This window comes from Anas platyrhynchos, chromosome 1, assembly GCF_047663525.1.
Source record: "Anas platyrhynchos isolate ZD024472 breed Pekin duck chromosome 1, IASCAAS_PekinDuck_T2T, whole genome shotgun sequence".
Lineage (NCBI taxonomy): Eukaryota > Metazoa > Chordata > Aves > Anseriformes > Anatidae > Anas > Anas platyrhynchos.
This window is the reverse complement of record NC_092587.1, coordinates 1600441-1609144: the sequence shown is the minus strand read 5'-3', so window position 1 is coordinate 1609144 and position 8704 is coordinate 1600441. Positions and strand designations below refer to the sequence as shown.

At 59.6% G+C, this 8704-nt stretch overlaps 1 protein-coding gene across 2 annotated transcripts; it reads left to right on the top strand.

Moving 5' to 3' along the window:
* The first annotated feature begins 409 nt into the window (after positions 1-409).
* Positions 410-6929, top strand: LOC101804914 (uncharacterized). 2 transcript variants are annotated; one of them, XM_038187657.2, is made up of 20 exons: positions 410-541; positions 1776-1922; positions 1996-2117; positions 2205-2313; positions 2410-2526; positions 2671-2738; positions 2828-2965; positions 3115-3297; positions 3381-3483; positions 3562-3703; positions 3790-3973; positions 4068-4167; positions 4251-4369; positions 4496-4533; positions 4705-4817; positions 4926-5074; positions 5277-5371; positions 5640-5718; positions 5955-6063; positions 6337-6929. In XM_038187657.2, the coding sequence occupies exons 1-20, from the start codon at positions 484-486 to the stop codon at positions 6408-6410; spliced, it is 2247 nt and encodes a 748-aa protein (XP_038043585.2). In that variant the 5' UTR covers positions 410-483; the 3' UTR covers positions 6411-6929. The 2 variants fall into 2 exon arrangements, with proteins under 2 accessions (XP_038043585.2, XP_038043583.2); XM_038187655.2 differs by having other exon boundaries at positions 3112-3297.
* The last annotated feature ends 1775 nt before the right edge of the window (positions 6930-8704 follow it).

Below are 8704 nucleotides of genomic sequence, written 5' to 3'. Positions count from 1 at the left end.
TTCCCATGCACTTTTGTGCCCTGTGCATCCTAATAATTGTGTACCCCATTCCCAAGCACCCTGGTGCCCTGTGCACCCCAATAAACCACGCACCCCATTCCCACACACCCCCACCCCCTGCGCACCCCCATAAACCACACCCCCCATCCCCAAGCACCCCGTGCACCCCGATCCACCGCGCACCCCATCCCCGCGCACCCCCATCCCCTGCGCACCCCAATAAACCACCCACCCCGATAAACCACGCACCCCATCCCCATGCCCTCCCCATTACGCCCCCCACCCCATTGCGCCCCCCTCCCCATTACGCCCCCACCCCAGCACAGGTGCTGCAGCCCCGGCCCCTCCCGGGGGCGGCTCCCGGGGGCGCGCCCGGCGCATGCCCGGCGCCTCCCGTTAAATGGGGCCGGGCGGGGGGCTCCGGGACCTCTGCGCCCCCCCTCCCCACCCCACCTCACTTTTGGGTCCCACCGCCCCCTCCCCATGGCCACCGAGAGCGAACCCGGGCGGCGCCGCCGCTGCTGCACGCAGGATGCGCTGGGTGAGCGGGGTTGGGGTCCCCCCCTTATCCCCCCTTTTTGGGGTCTTCACTCTATTGTAGGGTCCCCCCCTTATGGGGTTCTCCCCCCCTCTCCAGCATCATCCCTTTTTGCCCGCTGTGGGGGTCCCGTCCTCAGCCCGCTTTGGGATTTCCCCGTTGTGGGGTTGTTGCCCTGCTCCGGGATCCTTTCCCACTCCTCTTTTGGGGTTTTGTTCTCTTCCCGCTGTAGGGTCTCCCATTAGCACCTTGTGGGGTCCTTGTCCCGCTGTGGGATCCCCCTTTATCCCCTCCTGTGGGGTCCCATCCTCACTGCACTTTGTAATCCCCCCCCTTATTCCCCTTGTGGGCTCCTCACCCCATTGCAGGATCCCCCTTTACCTCCCCGTGGGTGTCCCAACCTCACCCTATTCCAGGATCCCCCCCTTTGGGGCCTTCAGCCCACTCTGGGACCCCCTTTTACCCCCCCCATAAGGATCCAATCCTCACCCCACTGCGGGATCCCCCCTTAGCCCCTTGTGGGGTCCTTGCCCTGCTGCAGGATCCCCCTTTACCCTCTTGTAGGGTCCTTGCCTCCCTGTGGGGGTCCCATCCTAACCCCTCTATGGGATTTTCTCCCCCCCTTATCCCCTCTCTGGGGGTCCCATTCTCACCCCAGTGCAGGATCCTCCCCTTACACCCTTGTGGGGTCTTCACCCCACTCTGGGATCCCCCCTTACACCCTCTTGAGGGCGTCCCATCCTCACCCCACTGTAGGATTCCCCCTTACCCCTCCTGTAGGGTCCTTACCCCACTGCAGAATCCCTTACCCCCTTGTGGGGTCACATCCTCACCCCACTCAGGGATCCCCCCTTACCCTCTTTTGGGGTCCTTGCCCCCTGTGGGGGTCCTGTTGTCACCCCACTCCAGGATCCCACCTTACTTCTCCTGTGGGGTCCTCACCCTGCTCTGCGCCCCCCCTATTGGGGTCCCATTCCCACCCCACTGCAGCATCTCCCCTTACCAGCCCCCATAGGATCCCATCTTCACCCTACTTTGGGATTGCCCCTTATCCCCTTGTGGGGTCTTCACCCCACTGCGGGATCCCCCCTTACCCCCTTTTGGGGTCCCATCCTCACCCCACATACCTTTTCCCCCTTTTTATGGGGCTTGGGGACCTCCACCCCAGCACCCCACCCTTCCCATGGTTTGACCCATCCCCGCTGTGACTCCGACCCTATATTTTCTCCCCCCATAGATGTCCCCAAACCCCCCGAACCCCGTGCTGATGGGGACGCCCTGCGCCGGGGCTCCCTCTGCGACCACCGCTGTGCCACCATCAACAACGTGCAAGGGGACCTGGGCGATGTTGGCTACCACCAGCATCGGCCCCGTGGCCACGCAGGTAGGGCCGTGCCGCTTTTTAGGGTTATGGGGGGGTCCCTACACCCCATAACTTCCCCCCTTTTCCCCCGCAGCCGTGTCCTCGCCGCCCTGCTGCCAGCAGCACTCGGAGGAGGTGTGCGAGAGCTGCGTGGTGAAAACCACGCTGACGGCCGAGAACGTGGTGGAGGCCAACAAGCTCTCCAACAACTACAAGGTGGGTGAGGAGCACCCGTGGGTGCCCCTGTATGGCTGAACAGTTTTTTTTGTTTTTTTTTTTACCCTAAAAAATCCCTTTTTGCAGTTCGGCTTCAAGAAGTGGAAGAGCCACGTGACGGCACGGCCGTGGGAGGACCGCTCGGAGATCGTCAAGGAGCTCTACTCCGACCTCAACGTCATCCGTGGCCACGGAGGTGGGTGGTTTTGGGGCCCGGATTTGGGATGGAGGAGGTGGTGTGGGTGAGAACTGTCCCCATCCGGCTCGTTTTTTTTTTTCCCCCCTCCTGTAGGGTCCACGGTGACATTTGGGAACGTCCTCTACCTGCTGCTCTTCGGCTGGTGGCTCTCGCTGCTCTACGTCCTCGTGGCCGCTCTGATGTTTGTCACCGTCGTGGGGGCTCCCTATGGTGAGTCCCAAAAATTTGGGACCCCCTTGGGAAGGGTTTAGGGAGCCACAGGGGTCTGGAATCCCCCAAGGGGGTGAAGCTTTGGGTCCCGTGCCATGGGGTGGCTGCGGGGAGGACGTGTCCCTGACCCTTGTGTCCCCGCAGGGCGGCTCTGCTGGGACCTGGCCGGGTATTTCCTCTGGCCCTTTGGCAAAGGGATCCAGAAAACAGAGGTAACGACCTGCCCCAAATTTTAGGGCATGATTGGGGTGGCCACGGTGCCCCAAACTGGACCCTGACTTCCCTTCCCGATCTCCCCCAGGCTCCCAAATCTCGCCGGGCGCTGGGTGCCTGCGAGGCCGCCACGGAGGCGAGCGGCACGGGGGAGAGCTCAGCCCTGCTCGGTGGCCCCGTGCCCCGCCGCTGGCGCCCACGCTGCTGGGATGACGAAGGATACTGGGTGAGCCCCGTGTCGACCCCAATAACACCCCCTTCCTGGGTCTGGGGACACAGAGGGTCCCTGTTTTGGCAGGGACGGCACCCACGGGTGGCCTCCGCTGCCGTGGGGTGGGTTTTTTGGTGGCAAACCCTAAATACCTGTCCCAGCAGCGTGCCGGCACCGTGGCGTGGTTGTGTTTGGGGTACCCCATACTGGCGTTGGCCCATGGGTTGGTGTGCGTCGCCGCCTGGCTCCTCGTCTTCCTCATCCCCGTGGCCAAGCTGAGCGCCCGCACGGCCGCCCGTGTCCTGCTGCTGCCCCCGGAGAGGGTGCACGTCCGGCGCCTGAGGATGGTGGGTGCCTTTAGGGCTGTTTTTTATTTTTTTGGGGTGGGGAGGGAGGCCCGGCACGGTGTCACCGAGCTGTCCCTCGGCAGACGGAGGTGCCGCTGGATGCAGAGGTGATCCTGTGCTGCTACCGCGCCGTCAACCCCTACTACTACAAATACGCCGTGGACGGCATCAACGTCTTCGCTGTCAGTATCCTTTCCTGTCTTGGGGTGCTTGGGGTGACCCCAAATCCCACCTGAGCTTGGTCCTTGACCCAGCACCCCCCAGACCTGCTGCCCCTGGTGCTGGTGACGCTGGTGCTGGGCTACGTGGACAGCCACAACCTTCTGACGAGCTCTCCGGTCAAGTTCACGTTGGCTCTGCTCTCCATCATGCCCTTGTCCTACTACATCGGGATGGCCATCGCCAGGTGAGGTGGGGACAACACGGGGACATCCCCGGCGAGGTGGGGACGTGGGGACGGCCCTCCTGATGTTTTCTGCCCCCCCTTTTCAGCATCTCGGCCCAGAGCAACTTCGCGGTGGGCGCGGTGGTCAACGCCACCTTCGGCTCCATCACGGAGCTCACCTTCTACATCACGGCGCTCATCAAGGGCTCGCGCGAGGGCAACGGCTGCTACGCCGAAATCGTCAAGTCGGCGCTGACGGGGACGTTGGTGGGCTGCGTCCTCTTCGTCCCGGTGAGCAACCCCCCGAGCACCCAATTCCTGCTGTTCCCGGTGGTTGGATGCTGATGGATTTGTTTTATTTGGGGTGGTTTCTTGCATCCCGCAGGGTTTGTGCATGGTGATCGGAGGCATCCGGCACCAGGAGCAGCGCTTCAACAGCCGCTCGGCGGGGGTCAGCTCGGCTTTGCTCTTCCTCTCCGTTGGAGGTGAGGTGGGGACAGGGCTGTCCCCAGGCTTGGTGGGGTGCCACCGGCGTGGGCACCCACCCCGTGTCCCTCTGTCCTCGTAGGTGTCTTTGCCCCGACGCTTTTCTCCAAGGTGTATGGGAAGCTGGTGTGTGGGGAGTGCCACAACGTCACCCAGAACCCGCTGGGCCACTACCTCTGCCACAATTGTCACTTTGACCTGGTGAGCAGGGCCACCAACGTGTGGGGGGGGGACACTCTGAGCCCACCCGGCTCCAGATTTGGGGTCAGGAGGTGGCAGCGGGGCTGTCCCGAGCCCCGTGTCCTCACTGATGTTCTTCGTCTGCAGATGGAGAACAATGGCACCCTCTACTACAGCCACGTCCAGTGAGTAGGGTCGGGGGGGGGACAGGTTTCTCCTCGCTGGGGGTGGCACCTCTTGGTTCCTCTGTGCCACCCCAAAGGGGTTTGATCCCGCACCACGTCCCCAGCCGGTGTGGGGATGCCCCAGGGTCTCGGAGCCAGACCCCGGTGGCACTGAGCACCCTCATCCCGCAGGCCCCTGGTGTACACCGTGTCCCTCCTGCTCCCCGCCGCGTACCTCATCGGCCTCTTCTTCACCCTAAAAACTCACTCGCACATCTACGACATCCACATCAGCGACTGTCACAGTGAGTGACCCCAAACCACGCCATGTCCGGCCTCGTGGATGGCTCTCCAACCTCTCCAGGGTGTCCAACCCAGTATTTTTTTTTTTTTTAATTTTTCTCTTCCCCCAGTGCCTGGTCACCACCACAGCGCTGTGGTTCACTGGTCCCGCTGGCGGGCACTGGTCATCCTCCTGCTCTCCACCCTTTGCATGTCGGCCTGCGCCGATCTGGCCACGGAGCACATCAGCCCCATCCTCACCAACTCCACCATCTCCCAGGTGAGCGTGGGGACGGTGACGAGCCTGGGTTGGGTGGCTCTGAGGATTGTAGATGGTTCCTCCAGCCCAGGAACCTGCCCCAAAATCCCTATGATATTAGGGGAGAAGATGCTGAGATGCTCCACGTGCTGGGGATGTGTGGTTGCGCAGGGTTTGGGTATTATTAGGATCAGACCATGCACTGACCCCTTTTTTCCTGCAGTACTTCATTGGTGTCACGGTGTTGGCCATGGTGCCTGAGCTGCCAGAGATTGTCAACGGCATCCAGTTCGCCCTGCAGAACAACCTGAGCTTGAGGTGAGCACGTGGATTTTGGGGTGTCCTCTTCCACTGAAGCCCCATAGCACTGCCAGCGATGGGCTGCCCTACTCCATGGTGCCAGCAGGGCAGCTGCCTGCAGTTATGGGCTCCAAAGTGGGTTTAAAACCACAAGGAATGGGGCCAGAACCAGGTTTTTCTCCACAAGTGGGTTCCCTGGGGTGGTTTTGTCCTCACCCCAAAGCTGAGCTCCTGGGGGCTGCCAGAGACCTGGTGCTCAACCCCTTCAACCCCTCTGTCCTCCCAGCATCGAGATCGGGAACTGCATCGCCGTCCAGGTCTGCATGCTCCAGATCCCCATCCTGGTGCTCTTCACCATCTTCTACGTGAGTAGCCCTGGGTGGTCTCCCCTGATGGGGTTGGGGACACAGGACCCCGTGGCAAATGTCCCCTCCAGTGAAGGGGAAGTGGGTTCAGATGCCTCCAGCCTCGGCTGACGTTGTCCCCAGCCTTAGGGACTTGTGGTGGAGGGGACCCGAAGGGACACACGAGCTGCTGTGGGGTTGCGCTGGTTGGCCGTAAACCCAAATAAACACCAAAAAAAAAAATCTTTGCTTTGCAGCCGACCAACTTCACCCTCGTCTTCAGTGACCTCCACGTCTACGCCAGCATGTTCAGCGTGGTGCTGATGAACTACATCTTCATGGATGGCAAATGTGATTATTTCCAAGGTAATGTGAGGGTGCTGTAGGCCTCGGTGTGCCCACCTTCCCTGTGACAATGGGGTGGGGGACTTCTAGAGCCACATTTGGGGTCACCTCTTGTTGCTTCAAGCCCAAAGTGGTGGTGACTTCACCAGGACTTCATAAAAAGCCATCCGAGTCCTTTATGGCATGCACCAGAAGGCCTTCAAAGAGGCCTTAAACCACCCCAAAAGGCCTTAAAAGTGAGCTCTCTCCCCACCACAGGCAGTAACCCCGTCCCCATCCCGCTCTGTCTCCTAGGCACGGTGCTGGTGATGGTTTACTTCATCCTTCTGGCCGTGTACTTCTTCGCCCCGTCGCCCAGCGGCTGCTGAGGCCTGGACTTGGTGGCCTCCATGTTGGGCCAGCGCCCCCCGGGGCATTTTCCGGCATCTCAGGGACTTGGATCAGATTTTGGAGGTGTTATTTGAAGCCAAAGCTTCTGCTATTGTCCCTTTTTTTCCCCCCATGTGGGGTGTGAATGGAGCTGCAGTGGTGGGGAAAGGTGGTGGCAACGGGATCGCTGCTGAAACTCCCGAAGCGAGGAGCCTGAAGGCCCCAACTCTTCACAGAAGCATTCCCGGCTCCTGTCTATGTGGCTGGGAGGAGAATTGTCCTCGGGGAGGGTCTGGAAGGACATTTCTGGGTGGTCTCGAGGATGGACCCCTCCCTGGGACGTGTTGCACTGGGAGAAGGTGCCTGAGAAGAGCCTCCCCCCATTTAGGGCCGGGGCCATCGCGGCTTCCCCATGGCCTGGGGTATCGCGCAGGGCTCCTTGATGGTGCCAGAACCACACCAAATGGCTTTTTTCAGCTGTTTTGTCATTAAAGCAGTTTTGTATGAATCAGAAACAAGCTCCTCTCTCCTTCAATGAGCTCACGGTCCCCTCTGTGCCCACCAAGGAGGTGAGTGGAGCTTTTGGGGTCACGGTGAGGAGCAGGGAGATCCTTCACCGTGTGATGGGTGAAGAGCCACCAGGACATCTTGAGGGCTGTGTGACCGTCCTGGGTGGTTTTTAAATTGGTCAGGGCCACTCTAGGCTCTGAGCTGCTTCCCCTTGGTGCTGTGTGGGGTCAGAGGGGGTGGCACCATGATGGGGTCTAGCTCCTGTGAAGGAGAACGCCAGCAGCTGAGGTGAGAGGTACAAAGTGGGTAATTTGGACAGATTGTTTAATTATCAGAGCTTGGAAGGGGGGAAAGCCCCCCCAAAAAACACCACCCAAGCACGCACCACAGCTCCTGTGCTTCTCAGCCCCTTGTGGCTCCCCAGGGATGTTTGAACCCTGCACGAGAAGCAGGAGGGGAGCAGTGCTCAAAGGTCCTGTGCCAGAGGGAGAAATTGGGCTGAAAACAGACTAAACGGGGACAGGCAGCAGCCCGGGATCTGCCTCCTGCCCAGAAAGGGGGTGTGTGCTGGTTTGTGGCTGGAGATGTTGCTTTGAGGTCTTCCTTTTCCCAATACAGCATCAGTTTGGGAAATCCTGTCCTTAATGTGATGTCTGGGAAGGTTCCTGTGTGAGTATTGAGTCTGCTGGTGGCAGCAGATGGACTCAAGAGCATGGGGCAGAAGGGAAACTTCAGAAAGAAGTGGGATGGGAGGGCAGAAGCTGATGACAGCAGGTAGATTCTCCTGTGTCTCATCTGAGTGTCTCTCCTGTGTCCCCTTGGGTGAGCAGTGACTGTGGGGATGCCCCAGAGACCCCCCCATCACCTCCTCTCCACCTCTCCTTTGTTCCAGTGGGGGAGCTGAGCTCCTTCCTCCTCTCTCAGGTCCATGTCAGTGACCCCTGGAGCACAGAGGACGAGGAGGCAGCTGGAGCTGAAGTCACTTCAAGGAGGCAGCTTGAGCAGAGGTGGTTTGAATCACCCTCTGTGATGATGGGAAGCCTCCTTTGAGGGAGGGAAGGGAGAAAACCAGCAGCTGGATCATCAGCCTGGTTCATTAAAACCTCCCCAGCTCACCCACAGGCTACAGGACGGAGATCCAGTGCAGGCATCCAGTTTTGGGGGGTGAAAGCCACGGAGCTCAGGCCAGAAGAGGGAGCTGGAGGTGGGGAGAAGTCCACCTTGACCACCACCATCCCAGAAGCTTGCTGCAGAAGAGGACAGGGCAGGAGAGCAGGGCCAAATCTTGCCAGCTTGCTGAGAAAACATTCAGAGAGCACAAAATGCCCATCTTGGAGTTGTTTATTGGGCTGGGTCTGGAAAAAAACAGCAAGTAGGACTTGGGGACAGATCTACAGCCAAAAACTGGAAGGGTTTAACAGCAGGGCATGAGGTGACACTGCCAGTGGCTGCACCCAAAGATGGGTGTTGGATTTATCAGGAAGTGCAGGGCAGGTTAATGAGGTGAAGTCAAGGCCAGGGTTTATTTCAACAGAAGTGTAATCTGATTAAAAAAAAAAACGTGGAACTGAACCTTTGTCTTAACTGATAGAAGGGGAATGGATTGGGAAAAGCTGGTTTGGGTTTTTCTTTAAAAAAAGAAAAAAGGGGCACTTTAAAAATGATCTGTAAAGAGGGAGTTGGCATGAACCTGGTGCCAGCAGGTGGAGCTCAGAGGAGGAAGGCACAGTAAATGGAGCAGAGGAAGACAAGGGACAGACACACATCCCTTCTCCTGCTGGGG